Source organism: Carya illinoinensis, chromosome 15, assembly GCF_018687715.1.
Source record: "Carya illinoinensis cultivar Pawnee chromosome 15, C.illinoinensisPawnee_v1, whole genome shotgun sequence".
Classification (NCBI taxonomy): domain Eukaryota; kingdom Viridiplantae; phylum Streptophyta; class Magnoliopsida; order Fagales; family Juglandaceae; genus Carya; species Carya illinoinensis.
The window spans coordinates 42,308,664-42,329,225 of record NC_056766.1 but is presented as its reverse complement, the minus strand read 5'-3'; the positions used below and the strand labels follow the sequence as shown (position 1 = coordinate 42,329,225).

Genomic DNA, 20,562 nt, shown 5'->3' with positions numbered 1-20,562 from the left:
ACACACCTTGCAATTTTTTAAATTAACATGACAAAATAGATTTATGATTCATAATTCACAATCTTGGACACTGATTGCATAAGTTGTTCAATCTTTAGGTCGGCGTGTAATATTCAAATTTTAAAATTTACGCTTCAGATTATCAAATTATATCAAGTAAGCACTTTAGTAAGTATACTTTTTACACGCTAGCTCGAGAATAGAGTTTTTCCTGATGGCATTAGTCAATTTTTAAATCCTAACAAAGTCAGAAAGGGCTGTCTTTGGTTGGTTAGAATATTATTAAGAATGTATAACACAGCTAGAAATCTTCATCCATGATGACATGAGATCTCGTTGACCTGAGTGGAAACAGAAAATTCTCTCTTTGTGCTCATGTATATGTCCATTAATAGTCATTACATGATCTCACTAAGAAGAAGTCTTACAGGAAAGCAATCAAAAGATGGAAATGTTTAAAAGAATAGCATTCTACCTGTACAAAGGTACAAGGCCGGAATGCTTTGCCAAAAAATGAACTGAAAGAATGGAGTTAGTTACCAATAGTAACAAAAAATCTGAAACTTAATGAAGCTTCTTTCATAAACCTTCAACAATCAGAAAACATTAGCATGCAGTTTTCTGAGAGGATAGTTGCAGTGAGGAAGGATTAGAGAGATACTCCTTTAACCGACCCATCTCATGGGCAGCATCCTGCATGCTTGGCCTAGCTGAAGGAGTGATCTGTGTGCACATAAGACCAAGCTCAATCATTTCCAGAATGATATCTGTCCATACGTTATGGTAAGCCTGCGGCATTGCAGATGGGGCGCCGCAGCTCCTATCCAGTGCTTGTTCAACTATTGCCTCCAGCTTATTTGGATAGTGTCTTTTAACATATTCATGCAAGTTTGAACCTTCATGAATAAGAACATCTGTAGGGCGCCTTCCTGTCACAATTTCTAACAGAAGTACCCCAAAACTAAACACATCTCCTTCTGGTGAGGCGCGTTGACCCAATCCATATTCTGCAATTTTTCAAGTTGATCATGAGAAATCTCATGTGAACATAGCATGCATTGGACTTAGGGGGAAAAAAAAAAAAAAACTATTAAGATTGTCATGATTTGGGCAGGCACGAGCTTTTTATGTTATGATTCATCACTTTATTTTGGACCACTTATATCCCTTACTTTTATGTGTTGAAAAATTGGCCCCAAGAATGCAATACTTGCTGTAATGATTACAAGCATGCATTAATTTGAGTAAAAAATTTTGTACTACATGAGTTAGTAGCCTGATCACCAGAACACTATCTCATCTTGTAGAACTAATATTGGGTGTTATTAATTCTAGGACTATATTCCGGGCATTACAAGAAAAAGATCATTTGTGATAAATTATTTACAATGAAAATGATTATATACGATAAAAATAGACTCATTTTAACAGAAAATAATTATTTTTTCAAGAAATAATTAACCACAAATAAATAATTTTCTTGTAGCGAGAGAGAACTAGATAGGTGGATTTCCCGAGAGGTATTGCAAGCTAGGGTGCTTCAACTTTTACATATGGAACATCATCTTGATTTTTCACGAGTAAATTTGCTCGTAAAAAATCAATGCAATCTTGACCAATCAATTTATGCATTGGGTTCATGATGAAAGATATAGTCCATTTGATGAATAACACAAACAAGAAACAAACTCAAATAAAGATTAATGTCCATCATATATCATTATAAGAAAAATGAATATTTATATCGGATTATTTGGATAATAATAATAGCAAAACTGAACTCATTTGTTTTCATTTTAATAAAAGAGCCTGCTATGTACACACAGAATTTTCATCGAAATTCTCTACTGATAAGCTATTTAAACATTTTTAAAAAATAAAAAAATTACATATTCATTTAAAAACAATTACTTAATCTTTAAATAAAAATAAAAAATAAAAAATAAAATTTGGTAGAAATTGTCCGTGGGAATAGTATTTTCCGTTCAATAATATGGCAGAAAAAGTAGTAGTTACCAGGAGCTATGTAGCCGAGGGACCCGCATAATAAGCCATCTTTTGAGCTGATGGACTCTGTAACCTTTTCAGAAACACCCTCATCGGCCCCCTTTACAAGCCTCGAAATTCCAAAATCAGTTACCAAAGCCGTCATGTCATGATCAAGAAGAATATTGCTCGGTTTAAGATCACAGTGTACGACTTTAACTGGAGAGTGATGGTGCAAATAGGCCACACCTTCAGCAACATCACTGCAGATGTTCACTAACTGAACCAAATCCAACCCATGATTCAATCCGTGACTTGGGTACAGATGACTCTCCAGGCTCCCGTTTGACATTAGTGGAAGAACAAGAGCTTTAAACTCTGGCCTACTGCAAATTGTGATGATCCTTATTAAATTCCGGTGCCTTGTCCTCTTTAGGACTTGGCATTCTCTCTTAAAGCTCCCAAAAATTTCTCCTGATGTCTTCGGATCCAACACCTTCACAGCTATTCTTGTATTATCTTGAAGAACTCCCTTGTAAACATGCCCAAATTGACCTGAACCAATGAGACTTGAAGCACTGAACCCGCCGGTCGCTTGAATAAGTTGTTCATATGAGATTCTTGGGTACTTGAACTCTTTGTTTTCTTGTTCATCATCTTCCATGTCCCCTCCATTGAAAACTGCCAGTTGGCTTCGGAATCTTGATCTCAGTAGCAGGCGGTACCCAAATAGGCACAAAATGGGAATTGCAATTAAAGAAAGGATTATTGACAGAATAAGCAAATGATGAGAACTACGTCTTTTCCTGCATTTTGGCATGCCCTTTATCTTGCCACAAAGGCCATTATTGTCCAGAAAAGCGTCCATGGTGAGCGATGAAAATGCTCCCTCGTTGGAGACATTTCCATAGAACTTGTTGAAAGAGAAGTTCATGTGCGTAAGAGTAGAAGACACCTGCAGAGATTGAGGTATCTCTCCAATCAATTGGTTTGAAGACACATCAAGTTCTCGAAGATAAGGCAACTGCCCTATTGAAAATGGAAGAGGGCCTTCCAAGATATTATGTGAAAGGTTGAGTTTTTCTAATGCAATGCAGCTTTTGAGTTGTGGTGGGATGGTGCCAGATAGATTGTTAGAGGATAAATCAATGGCTAGCACCATATCCATTTTGCTCAGCTCTAATGGTAACGGCCCGTATAGATGATTGCTAGACAAGTTCAAGTATAACTTCAAGCTGCTCAAGCCTGCAACTTCACTGGGAATCACCCCTGAGATCGTGTTGTGAGAAAGGTCCAGAATTTCTAAATTGATGCATTTTCCTAAACTTGGTGGTATTGTTCCGGAGAGCTGGTTCTCATAAAGAAAAAGCCTTCTTAACTGGGGAAGGTTGGCAAAACTATCCGGGATTGAACCTGAAAGCTTGTTTCTCGACAAATCTAGAAGTCCTAGATGGGGAATCTCGCCGAGAGCAGATGGAATCTTACCGGAGAGTGAATTATTCGATAAGTAAACCCTCTCTAGCTTCCCCATCCTGTATAGTTGGGGTGGGATTGATCCATTCAACAAGTTACAGGACAAGTTCAAGAGGGTAAGATTGACAAGGTTTGAGATGTGAGGAGGAATTGAGCCGTAGAGAAGATTGGTATCTAGGTGAACCTGTACAAGAATGGTAGAAAGATCACCAATAATATAAGGTATCTCTCCACCAAGATTGTTTCCCGCCAACTCGAGTTCTTGAAGGTTAGATGAATTTACTAAGGAAGCAAAGAAAGGCTCAAGGTTGGTGTTACCATCATGGCTAACAAAGGCATTGTAGGACAAATATAATATCTCTAAACTCGGCGTTTCACGTACAATATTTGAGGGCAACTCCCCGCTTAACATATTAGACGCCAAGTCCAGCCATTGAAGTTTAGTGGAGTTTGAAAGGGCTTGAGGTACACTTCCCACAAGATGGTTCGACCAGAGTAAAAGAAACCTCAACTCTTTCAGCCCACATTCATTCTTTAGGGGGATTTCACCGCTCAAAGAGTTGTTAGAAAGGTCTATATACTGCAAAGATAATGACCCATTGCAGAAAAGTGAATCCGGGATTTTACCTTTAAGCCGATTGCTTCCCAAATCAAGATACACCATATTGTGCAGAAATCCCCACTCATAGGGAATTTTCCCTTCAAGGAGGTTCGAGGATAGGCTTAGCAGTCTGAGTTGAGAGAGAAAACCCAACTCTTTTGGAATATGACCTTGGAGGAAGTTCCTCGACAAGTCAAGAACCCTCAAGGATGAAAGATTGGCTAGAGCTGGAGAAATGGTGCCTCTAAGCCATGTTGCATTGAGGATAAGCTCTGTGACTCTGTCACCTGCATTGTTGCAGCTCACACCTGACCATTTGCAGACATGAACATCAGAAGAGTTCCAATTCTCAAGGACGTGTCCAGGGTCCGAAACGACCCCGGACATGAAAGAAAGCAATGATGCTCTATCATTCATTAGCTGAGCATTTTCTTCTGCATGGACTCCAAACAAAACAAGGACCAAACACAAGAAACCAAACATGGGAAACTTACAAAACCCCATTGTGGGGGGTATTGGCGCCCTTCTTCGAGCTAAAACTCAAAGAAAAAAGGGAAACAAAGAAACAGAGAGATAGGGAGAGGGAAAGAGTGGATGACAGAACAGAAACGCAAGAACATGCATATGTGTGCTTAAGGAGACGAAAAAACTTGAGCGATGTTCAATGCATGCTAGTAAGGAAGTTTAAAGCTAGAAAAGCTTGAACCCCATGTACCTAACTGCCGTTGAAGGAGGGGACGTACGTTTGGCGCCTGTGATATTTGACTTTGAAAGTAAACCAGTGGTCGTAGAACACGTGTGGAAGTGTGAAATGACACGTAAGCAACGTTCAGATTAGGGGTGCAGTGGAGGTGAACATGTCAGCACTAGCCAACCTAACGTTTGTATTCATATTTTGTGTAAAAATCTCGGCGTTTGCTTGTGGGTTTGGGCTAATTTTAGTGGAATCTGTGCTGTTTATAAAGATAATCTAGGTTATAGCCACGTTTAGGGGGATGTCGCGCAGGGTGATGTGGCAATGGGAGTATTGGTTTTGGTACCATTGTCGGCTGAAAAAGTGATGTGGTACAAGCATTATGGTGATGTCAATTTGGGTGACGATGCAAATACATACCTTATTGGATAGCTAAACCATGCAAAGTTTATAGAAGGAACGAGAAGAGTAAGAAACTATATCTAAACGTAAGGAGAAAGAAATACTTTTAACTAGAAAGTTGTTTTAATAAAAATAAACTCATCAGTTGATATATTTTAATATAATACGTTATATTATAAAAAAAGATATAATATATTATATAAAACCATATTAATTTGTATATATACTTTTATAAGATTTTTTGTGATTGTAATATTTCTCATAAAAAAAATTAAAAATCTCCTTAAAAAAATGTACTTTAGAAAAATATATTATCCTTAGCTAAATCAATGTCTTAACAAGAATGGAACACCCTTGATTAGATACTAAGAACTTTGTTCAAATAGTCTCTCTCAATCCTACGCACCTCCACCCCCACTCTTGTAAAATATTAAAAGCTCTAGATCTGATTTTTGCTAGAGGGGACCTTCTCTCCTCCTCCTCAACCTCTCTCTCATTCTCTTCTTTTTTCGTTCATCTATTTTGTCTATCAAGATTTCTTTTATTTAATTTTATTTTACTTTCTTCAAGGTCGAAAAAAATATATCTACAACTTTTCGATAACTCTCGAGAGACATACGTAGCATAAGTATATTCACAGGTCGAAAATCGTTAGATGGAAAGTTGTGGTTTTACGAAAGTCACCACTCGTGATTCTCACCCACTGCCCACATCTACACATGGTCCTTACACACAATCCATTCTGGTAGCTCTTTTCAACACACACGCCAGATCACTAGACTCGCTACTATCAAACCTTTTAGATATGACATTTGTGGTTGAAAAGAGACAAGTGTATTACTTTCATGGAATGTCACAGATTTCAAAATCTATCGAAATTGGTCTAAGCTATAATCCACTTTTCTTCACATCTATCTTACCACTTTCATTTTTTGTTTCTTTATTGTTAATTAAAATTAAAAAAAAAAATCGTTTCTTGGACGTTTGTCTGTAGAAGTTGAGTCCTCTCTTTCTATTAAAAGTGAGGTCGAATATCTATTTAGGCAGAGAGTATTTTCTCTTAAACGTTTATCTAGTAGAGAGTAGCAACAATAATGAAGACTAGACCAATTACAAAAAAAAATAGTGTACTAGTAAAGCTCCAAATGCAATATTTTAGCTTATGATATCATGTTTTACATTAGAACATCTCAGAATGTATCTGGTCATGGATGTAAGTTTCTCTGATGAATAAATGATGACAGTTTTCTTTAAAAAAAGAATGGAACAACCTTGCGAATGGGTTTGCTAATCTAGTTGTAACTGATTTTGAAGACTCTTTTGAATCAATTTCCCATCTTTGAGTCACCTATATGGTCTTAATTATATTCTTAATAAATATGGTATACCCTGATTTAATGCCTCTTAGGATTTGAGTTTAGGAGTTTAAGAAGTGTTTTTAACAGCCTAAATGTTCTTTTAAAATTTATCTTTTAAATTAAATTATGTCATGTAAATATTTACTAAATGTACTTTACACATCAACTTAATAATATAATTTTTTATTTATTAGAAGTGCTTTAAGCACTTAAAAACCCTAGAAATACATTCTTTTTAAAACAACCAAGTTAAAGTATTATTTTTTAAAAGTTCTTGCAAATAATGCTACATTTAAAAGAAAATTCATTGTAATTAGCTTTAAAATTGCTTTAAGTTTATATTTATCAAATAGTAAATAAATTTTTAAAAGCTTTCATTACCAAACTCTATTTCAAAAGAGTTTCTTTTTTCTGAAACAAGTTACTCTAATTTGATTAAAAGATCAATTGATGATGCAACTTAAGAACGATCTATTGGGAATTAATTAGGCAAACATTTACAAATAGTCTTCAAATGAAGGTTAGGAGTCTAGGCCTAAATATATACATTTATACCAACCACGTCCAACCGATGATCATCTTACGATCAGTTATGACTACTGTTCCTCGATACCAATGCTCATCACTTGGCCAACATGGATGGATCATGGATGTCCAGCTTAAGTACTGCTACCATGCATGCATGCAAATTGCATGTTGGCTGGAAAGTCTCGTCACCCTCATGGCTGCAATTTATCCCGATCCACACGTACCGATCTTGTCAACTCATTCGTACGTTGGGATATTGAGAGTTGACTTTTGACATCCCAAAAATTGTTCTCTTTATTGAGTTTTTGAGAGTTTATAACGGATGATTTTGAGAAGAGTTTTACTTTATATAAACAGAATTATTTAAGTATTATTATTGATTTTTTTATATTTAAAATTTAAATTAATATTATTTTTAATAAAATTTATTTTTTGATAAATCATATTAGATTATTATATATATTAGTATATAATTGTACTTGTTATCAAATTTTTTTTTTTGAGAAATAATATTTATAGTTATGATTGTATAAATATCATATAATTATTGTTAAAAAGAGTGAATAAATATGAGATTTATATAAAAAAATTTAATATTTTAATAATAAGTTCTACTCTTATTTAAAATAACTGTATACATTCCACGACTATATATATCATTATTCAGAATGAAACGCCAGCCAGTTCAAGTTGGATACGTGAGATCGATTCATTTCTTTTGTGCATGTATCATTATATGGATAGTTCATACATGTACTGTTTTTCCTCAAGAAGAAGTAAAAGTCACGTTTACACGTTATCCATTAGGGTCTCCAAATATTGCTGCTTTTGATCATGAGAAAGAATTGTACGTACGTATTTGCATGAATATTTATTTCATCTATTATTATTATTGTTAGAATATTTTTTCTAATGTATTCTTTTTTTTACAGATTTGCTACTTTTGTTCTTACTTTACTGTTTGTCAATCTAGTTGTTATAAGTTTCCTCTATTTCTACTGTTTTTTTACTTGTCCTCTATTTTTGGTATGTTCTCTTCTATCTCATATGAAAAAATGTTATTTAATTTTTTTATATTTATATAAATGTAGTCAAGATAAATTATTGACATTATATGTTTGTTGTATTAATATTTCCTTTCCTCATGATTTTGATTTCTTTTAATAGATTTGTTCTATTATAGGATACACTACATATCTCATTTGGTTCACTTAATATAATTTGTATGAAATTATTTCGAATTAATTGTTTTCTTCTTTTGCTTTTACTATAAATGCTTATAATATTTGTTATGTATATATCTCGCTATATATCTTTGATATGTTTTCAAATGTTTTTTTTAGATTACGCTCTAAAATCGACACAGAATTTATAATCTTCCATAACTTTATGCTGACTTGTAAGACGATATTATTAAATGCAAAAATATATTTAAACACTATTAGCACCAATTCTTTTCAATTTTATCTAACTTCTTCTATAAATAAACCTTGAAGATCGTGAAAAATATTTGGCAAGAAGAAATTGGCATGGTGCTCAATCAAAAGAGATAAAAGGAAGAGATTCACAGAAAAAAAGAAAGAGATATACTGAGTTGAAAAAACCTCCAAATAATAAAATATAAAAGCAAATACAATCTCAGCATACTCTCTCTTTTTATTCAAACGATAATAAAGTTATTTGTATAAGAGAAATTATATCGTTTTCGAATGTCAATTCTTTTAAAACTAACATCCATAACAATGCCTCTACTTTAGCGAAGATGACACTTCTTACTTCCAAAAATATTTAAATTTTCTTTAAATTTCTTTTTTCACATTTCTATTTATTATTTTTTTACTATTTTTTTCTTTATTTTTATTATCTAGGCATACGTTTACAGGTTTTGTCCTTACTGGTGTATATATATACAAACGAGAAATGATATTTACAGTCGTGGTTGTGCAAGCGGCGTGCAGTTATTTTTAAAAAAATGAATTAATATAGGATCCACATAAAAAAAAACTAATTTTTTAATCATAGATTCTATTTTTTTTCAAAATAATTATGTGACATTTATAATTCTACAATTGTATGTAGCATTACTCGTATACACACATGCACGGTTGGTATCTAATATTCTAAAGTGATCCATATCCTGCCCGAAGGAACGCAGTCCTTTAAACCTGGTTAGGCCCGCGTGGCCCATTTAATGTTGCAAAACACTTTTGTCAGCCCATGAGCCATAACTCTCTCAAAAACTTTATTGAGGGAGAAATGCTTGTAGTTTCTATCTTGAGTCTAGAGCAATTCTATTGATGTTTTTTTTTTTTTTTTTTAGTGGGGTTTAAGTAAATATTTTTTTAATAATATTGTAAATTTTTTATTGAATCAGATTTTAAATTTTTATCCTTGTAAAAAATTTCTAAATTTCTTAAAACTATGACCCATGCATAAGGAATAAATAAATAAATTTTTAGAAATGTGGGATGAAATATACAAATTATGAATATTCAAGATTTTTTTTTTAAAAAATAAAAATAAAAATCTAAAAATTAATTCCCGAAATAAATATTTAAAAAGAATAGAATTAAAAAAAAAATCATTTCTCCTGCGACCTAATAATAAAAAAAAAAAAAAATATGAAATTCATTTATTAATTGTGGTTTTTTCGAAAACATTTAAGTGCAAGAAATATCTTCAGAAAGGCCAAGGCCAAGGTTTTAGGGAGGTTTCATTGTCATCATCTCCTTCTTCTTCACAGTTCACTGTCAGGGTGAGCCGCAAAAACCTCTAGTTTCTCTTCACTCTCTCCCTTCAAATCCTCTATGAATTACTTATCTCCACCAAAATGACCCTTGCAGCATCCTTCTGTCCAAGCCCTCGAGCTCAAATTCACCCCACCACTTGGAGACGACCCCCCAAAATCAACACCAAGTCCCACAAAAACCTTTACTTTCTCTTCAGCTCCAACTCCAATACTCTCTTCAAACCTTCACTCTCTCCCACTCCTTTCCCACTCAACCTCAAATCCCCTTCAAACCCAATTCAGCTCCTTCCCTTATCAGACTCGGTCCAGGAAAATCTCGTTGAAAACCTCGAGAATTCCATGAATTCTCTCATGCCCATAAACGAAATAGGACAAATTACGCCCCTGGAATCGTGTCCAAGAATCTTCATCCAAGACCCACCTTGGATTGCCTCACTATTATTGAAGGGTTTGTACAAAAGGACCGATCAAGTAGTGAAATTGGAGTTCAAAGAAATGGAGAAGAGTAAGTATAATTTGTTGAGGAGGAGGCAGATTAAGGCGGAGACTGAGGCGTGGGAGAGAATGGTGGAGGAGTATAGGGAATTAGAAAGAGAGATGTGTGAGAAGAAGTTGGCTCCCAACTTGCCTTATGTGAAGGCATTGTTTTTGGGGTGGTTTGAGCCATTTAGGGATGCGATAGAGAGGGCGCAGAAGGTGCAGCGGACGGACAAGCAGAAGGCCGCGTTTGCGCCTCACATCGATGCGTTGCCCGCTGATAAAATGGCGGTTATTGTTATGCATAAGATGATGGGATTATTTATGGCGGGAGCTCAGGACGGGTTTGTTCAGGTTGTTCAGGCTGCGGTGCAGATTGGTATGGCTATAGAGCAAGAGGTGGGCGATAAAGTTCTTATTTCTTGTAGCCTTGGGTCTTTTAGTTGAGTTAATCTAGTCGGTATGCCTAATGGTTGTTTGCATAGTTTTTAAACAATGTCATAAATCAGATTGTTATCTAGTTACGATGAAAAAAAAAAACCAGATAATTTTAGATGCTATTGAACTGTCTGGATATAATTTTCATGGTGGTGGAACTTTAAGCCTGGATAAGTTCAATCATTAAGAAAAGCGTAGGATCTACCAACCTCCGTTTGGATAGGTGATTTACTGTCTCCCATGCTAATAGTAGTTTATCCTTACCCATTTTGCTCGATTTCTTGGACTTCTTAACTACTAAGCTAGCTTTATTTCTTCTTTTTTTTTATTTTATTTTGTCAGGTGCCTTCTCTTGAATAGCACTCGTGCACTGGGGTTTGGCCCTTTTTTGTTTATGCTATTACTTGTAAAAAGGGGTTTAAGTAATAAGTTAGAGATACCATATAATCTTTCTGACATTGTTAAGTTGTTATTCTTTCAGGTAAGAATTCATAGTTTCTTGGAGAAAACTAAAAATTATCGGAGCAAGAACATTGTAGCTGGTACTGAAGAGGGTCTGCGAAAGGAGAAGGAAATACTTATGAAACATGTAAATAGTTTAGTTAGAAAGAGAAGACTGAAGGAGGTGCAAAAGCTGTTGAAGAAGGAACAAATTAAGCCCTGGAATCGAGATACACAGGCTAAGGTTTGCTGCTCTTGGCTAACATATTAAGTTTTACTATTTAGTTTTGATTATTTTGCAGATTCAGAAACTAATATTAACCAAGTGCAATTTTGCAGCTGGGGTGTCTATTAATAGAATTATTAACTGAATCGGCTTATGTACAACCTCCTCTTAACCAGTCAGCAGATGGACCTCCTGACATTCGACCTGCTTTCAGGCACAGATATAAAGCTGTAATAAAGAACCCACGGTGAGCATTTATCAGTGAATTACCTTGTAGGACTGGAGCAAATGCCTCTCAATTTGATCACCTTATACAGTCAATCGTTTGGTCATTTCTCAGCTATGTATTTGCCTGGATTGATGAGACTTTGTCAATATCCATGTTTATTTATGTATGCATGTGTACACAATTGTAGTTCTGAATCATTCCTTGGTCCTTGCAGGCAAAAATTTGTGAAGAATTATGGAGTTATAGAATGTGATCCTCTAGTCCTTATGGGGCTTGATAAAACTGTAAGTCACAATATTGCATTGTTACTACCTTTTTGGTGCACTCTAAATTAATGTGATTATAAATTCAATTAAATGTATTTTGAGTTCTTTGGTTCTACATAGTAACAAAAATGCTATGTCTAGTCGTAATCTTACCCATTTGGGTTGCATATTATCAAATTATTGGATTGATAAGTCTATATAGATTGCAACTATGCAATGTGAATTATAGATATCTCGATACTTTTAACTCCTGCTACTTAATTATTTTTTGTTGTAACTTCCTATGCAGGTTAAACATATGTTGATTCCTTATGTGCCCATGTTGGTACCTCCGAAAAAATGGAAAGGGTATGATATAGATAGAATAAGTGGTATTAATGTTGAGATTTTATCTAGGGAGGCCTGTTGTTGGGTATGGTTTGGGTGGCTGGAAGGCGAACATGCTTTGCTTAGTTCTCATCTTTTCCAAGCATCTATAATTTGAAAAGTTGAGTTTTTGTTCTTATAATATAATAACTGACTTGGAAAGTAAAGGAAAAGTGGCCGTAGCTGACTACATTAATTTTTTTTTTCATATTCTTATTTTAAAAATCTTTTCAAGCTTCCTCCAGGTATGACAAAGGTGGGCACTTGTTCCTACCTTCTTATATCATGCGAACTCATGGGTCTAGGAAGCAGCAGGATGCAATTAAGGACGTTCCTGCAAAACAGATGCAAAAGGTTTTTGAGGTACAGAAATGGTGGTTAGTTGTTTGGTTAATATTTTCTTTTTCTGTTCTTATATCAGATCCATATTTTTGTTTCTTCCCTTTGATTGTTGAAGCTTCACATTAAACAAAATGCAATGGTCATGTTTGTAGATGTGAACATTGAACAAGTGTGGTACTTTTACCTGTGAGAAGTGCTGAATTATCTGCTTTCCCTTTTAGCTTAACAAATTTGTTTCTAGCCATTTTCATCATTGTCTTACTCTGCGTGGTTTTTCTGAGTGCTGTGTCCAACACCTTGTGTTAGTTCTAAATGCTGCACTTATTCTTTCCTTGTGCTTGGTCACAGTATGGATTCAATTGTTTGTACGTTTTCAACCATTTCGAAGAGTACTTATTCTGTTCTTAATGTTCAGGCTCTGGATATGCTTGGTAACACCAAATGGAGAATAAATAAAAGAGTACTCAGCATAGTGGAGTGCATTTGGGATAGAGGAGGCAATATTGCTGGCTTGATTGATCGTGAAGATGTGAGCATCTAATGAAGTCTATCATTTGCCTCTTTTTTTTTTTCTTCTTTTTCCTTTTGAACATATCAAATTCTGCATTAACTATATTGTGTGCATGGTTGGAGAAAGTGTTTTCAAAGCATGCCTTAAAATGAGGTGCAACCAAGTTGCAGCAAGGCATAGATTGATTGCATCTAGGCATAGATTTCCCCTCCAGACTCCTGAAAGTCATTATTTGTATCAGTTGGAATTAGCATACCATTACATGGTAGCATTTGTTTTTTCCCATGTAGCCAATACAGGGCAAAGTTTTCATTGAATACTCTTTTGTATATATGAATTTGTTAGAGCTAAAGTTATTAACAACCAAAACCCCATTCTTTTTGTCTATCAAACTTGGATTGAGCGGAAAGAGAAGAGTGCAAAGTGTCTTCAGCAGCAAATTTCTGCCTGCAGTGAATTTCTGTTAGCAATCTGTCCTAGCTAGGTGATTCTTTGTTTTTTTCCACTCTGAAAAAGAATTGTTTGAGCTGGTGCAGGGTTTCAGAACCCTCCAAATGATGGCTCCAATTTCTCGCATTATCGCATATTCTTATGAGAACCACCTTGATTGAATGATCCATGATATTGCATTCCCAATGTGATTGTAGGTTCCTGTGCCTGAGAAACCACCCACAGAGGATTTATCAGAAATTCAGGAATGGAAATGGAGTGTGAGAAAGGCAAAGAAGATTAATTTAGAGAGGCATTCTCAACGATGTGACACTGAACTTAAACTTTCTGTAAGATCTCCTTTTCTTACATCTGAGCTTAATAAAAGAACTTGTGGAATTCTGTTGAAACATTGATAAGTCCATGGATTTACTTGCTAACCTATTAAACTCTTGATCTTGCATATGGGCCACCCAAAAGGGTAAAAAGGCCTTTGTGTGTAAATTTTTTTATATAGTTTCATCTTGACTTTGGCTGACAATTGTGTTCACAAAGATGCTTTTCCTCTCATGACTCTTAATATTGACCAATATGCTTTTCCTATCGACATAGGTGGCTCGGAAAATGAGAGATGAGGAGGGCTTTTACTATCCCCACAATGTGGATTTCCGTGGCCGAGCATACCCAATGCATCCACATTTGAATCATTTGAGTTCCGATCTCTGTCGAGGAATGCTTGAGTTTGCCGAAGGGCGACCTTTAGGGAAGTCTGGCTTACACTGGCTGAAGATACATTTAGCAAACCTGTATTCAGGTGGTGTTGAGAAGCTGCCACATGATGGACGTCTATCTTTTGTTGAGAATCATCTCAGTGATATATTTGAATCGGCAGACAACCCTGTTAATGGAAATCGGTGGTGGTTAACTGCTGAAGATCCTTTTCAGTTCCTAGCTGCTTGTATTAATCTCTCAGAAGCATTAAGAAGCTCATCACCACATACTGTCATCTCCCACCTGCCAATTCATCAGGTAAATGCTTCATTAGAAGCCTTGAAGTAGTGAGAAAAAATAAGCAATCTCACTTGTTCAGATTTTTTTGGAATACAAATATTACTGTAATTTGTTGTTTATAAGCAATACTAAATTTATTAATGTTAATTAACCCATCCCTTTTGTGTCTATTAATTTGGACACATTTGGTAAGCAATACTAAATACATTTGGTAAGGGAAAAAAAATTAAAAAATTATGTGTGGTGTGGTGTGGGGATGATGAGTAGAATTTTTCATTAATTTAATGCAAAATAAAATTGCAACTATCCCGTTGTTCCCCTAATTAGCCAGGATATATACATATCTTTAGCCCATATATTTGTGCTAATATTTGACACACACGGAAATTATTAGTTCAAAGAGACCCTTTTTTATTTTGTGGCAGATGTCATTGGAGTTTGAAGTTCACAGTCATTTGCAGTATACCTCTGTTGTGAGACTATTTTATGAATACCACTTCAGTGAGATCCCTGTGCAAGTTTCACGATGAAGGATATACTGGATGATCCATTTGGATCTAATGTTGGCCTAGTAATTTCTTAAAGAATTCATCACATATTGTCAATGTAGTCATCCTGTATGTCACATGTGATAGTGACACCTATTACATCATGCATTTTTCCACGGGTTTTTAATTGATAAATTCTTCTTTCTTATATCTGTATCTTATGCTCCATTGTTCTTCAAAACCTAGAAGTTACCAATTACCTCAGGTTGATTTAAAAAAAAAAAACTCCTTACCCGGTGTTATTGATAGTTATTTACCTTGTGACTTTCCCATGATTTCTTTTCCTTTCTTAATTATACTTTTTCCGTTAATGGTTCTTTGCTTAGTGTTTTTGTTTTGGGATTATATTATTAATGCAAAGATAAATTTTTTTAGGATGGTTCATGCAATGGTTTACAGCACTATGCAGCGCTGGGAAGAGACACTGTAGGTTTGCTTTGTCCACATGAATTATAAATCTTACTATTAAGATGCATTTTCTTTTGATTTGCTGATTAATTTGAAATACATTTATGTGCTAACTATCTTATTACTTGTAAAAAAAAAAACATTTATGTGCTAACTATCTTATTACTTGTAAAAAAAAACATTTATGTGCTAACTTGCATTTATGTGCTAACTTGTGTCCTGTGGTCAATTTGTATTCTCAGTTGGAAGCAGCGGCAGTCAACTTAACTCCTGGAGACAAACCTGCTGATGTTTACTCAGAAATTGCAGTGAGGTATGCTAACAATCAGCTTTAGTATATTAAGTTTGGCTATGCCTACTCATCTCATCAATACAATTCTTCTTCACTGATCATGAAAAGAGTATATTGAGTTGATCATGACCTCCCACTGCTCTAAAAAATGCCTTTAGTATCGTTCTCAGAATTACCTGATATTTTGTAGTCTTTTTGGGAAAATTGCACACTTTTGGTAAAACTCTTATTGTCCTATCTTCTACATGTAAATGCTGGTCAGGGTTCATGATATCATGAAAAGGGACAGCGACAAGGACCCAGCTACAAATCCACAAGCTTTAGTAGCGAAGGTCTTAATTGATCAGGTTGTAGCAATTGTGGTTTCTGCTTTTGTTTTTAATTTTTACATTTTCCTTCCAACTCATGTTTTAAGGTCGTTGAAGCTTTCAGGTTGATCGGAAATTGGTCAAGCAGACAGTGATGACTTCAGTATATGGCGTTACTTATGTTGGGGCACGGGAGCAGATAAAAAAAAGATTAGAGGAGAAGGGTCTCATTACTGATGACAGACTGCTGTTCACTGCAGCTTGCTATGCTTCTAAAGTGAGCAATAGGCTGCCTTTTTTTCCCTTTTGAAGCAACCTGACACTTAAATGTGGGAAGTAGGTTCTTGCTATTAGAGATACATAGTAGGCCCAAAATGAAAATTATGCTTTAATGTTTGGGGTCAGGAACTACTTCTGAGACTTTCATTTCATTATCAATAAAACCTTCTCAGAGAATATATTTCTATTATTAGGCTTTGATATAGAATTGCATGACTCTGGTTATATATAATTCTTGGATGACAAAATTTGGAACCCACCAGTGTCTTAAATAGCTGCAGATTAATATAAAACCAATGTCAATATTATTTCCCTTAGATCCTTGAATCCCATACTCGTGTTTCTTTTGTTTTTCTTAAACACTAGTAGTTTTTCCTTTTCAACTTTAATTTTATCTTTTGGTAGGTAACATTAGCTGCCCTTGGTGAGATATTTGAAGCTGCACGTGGCATAATGGGTTGGCTTGGTGATTGTGCGAAGGTATATGCATTACTGTTTTTTGATAAGAAGATATTTCATTAATATAAAGATAGGCATAACCCAAGTACACTAGAGGTATACGAAAGCATACACCTATTTAAGAACTAGCCAAGCTATATGCATTAGTGGCACACTCGGATTATCAAATTAAATGACAGCCCTATTGTGGATATGAAACTTTTTTTTTAAGTTTTGATTCGTGGATTATGAAACTTCTGCAGGTAATTTCTTCAGAAAATCAACCTGTGCGTTGGACCACTCCTCTTGGTCTTCCAGTGGTACAACCCTACCGAAAAAGTGAACGGCATCTTGTAAGTGTGACAGCGTTTTTGTATACTTACACACAAAACACTTTTCTTTTTGCAAAACACTTAATAGATGGTTGATCTCACTGTTTGAGGTGGAGCATAATTTTAGACGGCATGCATTCTTAGCGTCTTACCGTTAACATGATCTTGTGCCATTGGATTATTAATGGAAAGAAAACAGGAAAGATTTGAAAAAAGGAAAAGAAACCCAATTCCCATTTTTAATACCGGTTCATGGTTTTTCCTTTTATTCTTTTGCTGAAAGTGGAAACCCTTAGCAGGGTGCAAAACTAAATGTGATTCAAAATAATATTCTCCAAGTATCTAATCTGCTCCATTCATAATTTGAACTCTACTAATTAATCTGGTCATGGGGCTACAGGTAAGAACGACTCTTCAGGTTTTGGCTTTGCATCGGGAGGGTACCTCGGTACGCTTACAACAATATATTGAGTTCAGAATTTGTTTCCTTGACATTTAATGCAGTCATTGGGAATCTTAATTATTATGTCATTTTCAGATAAATGCTAGAAAACAAAGAACTGCATTTCCGCCAAATTTTGTCCACTCACTTGATGGTACACACATGATGATGACTGCTATCGCCTGCAGGGATGCTGGTCTACATTTTGCAGGTTTTGCACTCTATTCTCTGTTTGATAGAAAGCTTGAACTATTCACCTTGGGCTTTGGACTGGGAGTAAAAAAGTTAATGTGGAACAAATATATCATTAATGTTGAGTAAAACACCATCTATAAATCTAATCTTATAAATGGATGTGGTTCCAAATCAATTTGTGCTACTCTTTTAGATTGTTGAAAGATTAGGAAGTTGATTGAGAACGAATTTGGCTTAGCAGAACCATGGATGTACAAGTTCTACAGTAGGCAGTGTCATTTTTATTGATTTTTTTGTTATTTTCTTGAAGAGCAGGTGGTTTTGTGTCGTAGTTTATGTGTTGTTGCAAGCATATTAGTAACCTGGTAACTTTAAATGGCAGTTGGCAGTGACATTCTCGTAATTTTGACTGCAATTGGGTATTTTACTCCTAAGTTAAGTCATTATATCGCCGTAGACATTGATTACTAATCTATATGTACCATAAATGAAATTTTGTAATCTTGCTTCAAATTTGACCTGTACTTGGATGTGCAGCAAGGTTTTGATACTTATTATCATTTAAATAGTATGTAAAAATGAAATTCTTGCTAAAAGTAAAAATAAATGAGTAAATAAACTTCAGTGATGGCTACTCAAGTATAAACAGTACAACAACCATTAAAATATATGAAACTATAATCTTGCTTCACATTCCTTTCCTAATGGTGTGAGAGCAGAAATTCATATTAAAATGGGAGTTTTAATTCTTGACATTTATTGTTGAATAAACTTCTTTGCAGGTGTTCATGACTCCTTCTGGACGCATGCATGTGATGTGGATAAAATGAATCGGATACTTAGAGAAAAATTTGTGGAGCTTTATAGCGAGCCAATACTTGAAAATGTAAGTATATCATTGCATACATTAAATAAAGGCCATCAATTGAGAGTTTTCTTGGACTTGTTTTGAAGTAGGTTAAGGGTCACTCTTTTGCCATTATAAATTAAGTCCTCCCCTGCCTCTCTCTCTCTCTCTCTCCCCAATAAAAAAAGAGAGAATTTCCTTTGCTGGGGAATAAATTATGACGGATTTGAAAAAAAAAAAAAATGCAGAACCTGCCTTTGTGAATGAGTTAGAACCTCTCTTGTATAAAGTCGCGTCTTCCAGCAGTGGCTTAAATCAGGCAATATGTAGAAAGTTCTTTGTAATGTGCCAATTTTAAAAATTTTATGTGTATCAAGTAAAGAGAGGCCAAAGTTTTAATGTTACCTAGGGGAAAATCCTTGGTATTCTAAGATGAATGATTTCCTGAGGCATCGACATCGTTTTCTTATGCTGCTGATTAAAAAAAAAGAAAGTGAAAATGTCTACTGCAAAGGAAAAAATAAAATTGCATTTAAAAGTTCAACTAAATGGGAATGCCTCTGGGAAGATGGCACCCTTTGCCTTTTTCTTGAAGCAGGCAATTCGTGCTTGGCTTCTTCCATCATGCATCAATGTAATTGTGAAACTGCTTTATATAAAGCTATTTTAAAGAATATATTATACACCAAATACAGAAATGCATATACATATACACTAACACACACCCACACACATTGTTTCCACTCTTTAGCTTTCAACATATAACATCAGGATCCTTGATTGTAATTGAGTTCCTCAGATATATGATCATTTTTCTTTCTTGAGAAAATATAAGTAAATACGAATATCCCATTTGTTTCTTTGACTTTGTTTTAACTTTTGACTCCGAATGTCCTCAGTTGCTGGAGAGCTTCCAGACATCATATCCAGAACTGACGTTTCCTCACCTCCCAGAGAGAGGCAACTTTGACTTACAAAATGTTCTTGAATCTCCATACTTTTTCAACTGATTGTTTGTGCGAAAGAAATAATCATAACCTTGTGCAGAGGCATCAATTCTTCTGATGCAAACAGCGTCATCAAGTTTTGTGAGAAAGTTCATCTCAGATTGGACGGGAAGTAGGAGCAAGAAATCATTTCCTATGGTTACCACTCAAGGCTGAAAAGGAAAGATTGGATGTGCCTGGTGTTTCCTGTAACTCCTGAGGGCTTTCTTATCCTTGTATGATGATGACCAAGAATCATTACACAACAGGCTGGTTCTGGATTAGAGGAATATCATCCAGCTTGATTATGAATGCAGGGAAGTGAATCATCCCATCCACTGAAATTCTTCATATTCAAAATCTTCCATTGCAACCATTGATTTTTTCAAGAGATAAGAGGCTGATGTAAGTACTTGCAGCGAGCTTACATCCTTGCAGCGAGCGTTTCTATGAGTTAATTGGAAGCGATCATTTTAATGATGCAAGACCAAATAATTTGCTTTGTTCCCAGCTATTATGTATAGGCAAGGTGTCTTAAAATTGAGAGAAAGGGTCGTTGAATGGCTGGAGGATATTTACTGCATATGTATATGTCTAAAGGGAAAACAATATTACATCTAAAGGAATTAATTTTTTTTCAAAGTTGTCAAATGGGATTGCTTGGTATGATCCTTAGTTATTTAGTAGTACCAAAAGGTAACAAGACATGGTTACTTTAAGCACTTATTTGCCTGCCCAGATTTTTGGGTTCCTTCACTAGCATATGCATCCCAGTATTGTTAAGATGAGCACCTTGGTAAGTACTTTGGTAGTACCAATTGCAGAATATAAAATCTGAAAAGGGAAGGAAAACATTTGTTTTTTTCTCTTGGCATGATCTGTTTCAACAGTTGATCATCTGCTCCAGATGATTGTATATGGCATATTATCTGGTTCCAGCATCATTAAGTTTGGACATTT

At 35.1% G+C, this 20,562-nt stretch overlaps 2 protein-coding genes across 2 annotated transcripts; one reads left to right on the top strand and one right to left on the bottom strand.

Moving 5' to 3' along the window:
* Positions 1-336: 336 nt before the first annotated feature.
* Positions 337-4,714, bottom strand: LOC122295963 (putative leucine-rich repeat receptor-like serine/threonine-protein kinase At2g24130). The gene is made up of 2 exons (XM_043105246.1): positions 2,017-4,714; positions 337-1,007 (listed from the first exon to the last, which is right to left on the bottom strand). The coding sequence occupies exons 1-2, from the start codon at positions 4,562-4,564 to the stop codon at positions 607-609; spliced, it is 2,949 nt and encodes a 982-aa protein (XP_042961180.1). The 5' UTR covers positions 4,565-4,714; the 3' UTR covers positions 337-606.
* Positions 4,715-9,719: 5,005 nt separating this feature from the next.
* Positions 9,720-20,253, top strand: LOC122295716 (DNA-directed RNA polymerase 3, chloroplastic). The gene is made up of 19 exons (XM_043104808.1): positions 9,720-10,667; positions 11,188-11,391; positions 11,487-11,620; positions 11,817-11,886; positions 12,158-12,216; positions 12,480-12,597; positions 12,992-13,105; positions 13,735-13,866; positions 14,129-14,545; positions 15,451-15,501; positions 15,726-15,796; positions 16,038-16,122; positions 16,208-16,360; positions 16,768-16,842; positions 17,064-17,153; positions 17,533-17,580; positions 17,671-17,785; positions 18,552-18,655; positions 19,516-20,253. Exons 1-19 carry the CDS (start codon positions 9,873-9,875, stop codon positions 19,624-19,626), a joined length of 2,946 nt encoding a protein of 981 aa, XP_042960742.1. The 5' UTR covers positions 9,720-9,872; the 3' UTR covers positions 19,627-20,253.
* Positions 20,254-20,562: the final 309 nt, after the last annotated feature.

Coding starts and splice junctions, on each gene's coding strand:
- LOC122295716 (XM_043104808.1), top strand. CDS start 9,873: ATGACCCTTGCAGCATCCTTCTGTCCAAGCCCTCGAGCTCAAATTCAC. Junction 13,867..14,128: donor ACACTGAACTTAAACTTTCT/GTAAGATCTCCT, acceptor CTATCGACATAG/GTGGCTCGGAAAATGAGAGA. Junction 15,797..16,037: donor TACTCAGAAATTGCAGTGAG/GTATGCTAACAA, acceptor AATGCTGGTCAG/GGTTCATGATATCATGAAAA.
- LOC122295963 (XM_043105246.1), bottom strand. CDS start 4,564: ATGGGGTTTTGTAAGTTTCCCATGTTTGGTTTCTTGTGTTTGGTCCTT. Junction 1,008..2,016: donor CCTCGGCTACATAGCTCCTG/GTAACTACTACT, acceptor GAAAAATTGCAG/AATATGGATTGGGTCAACGC.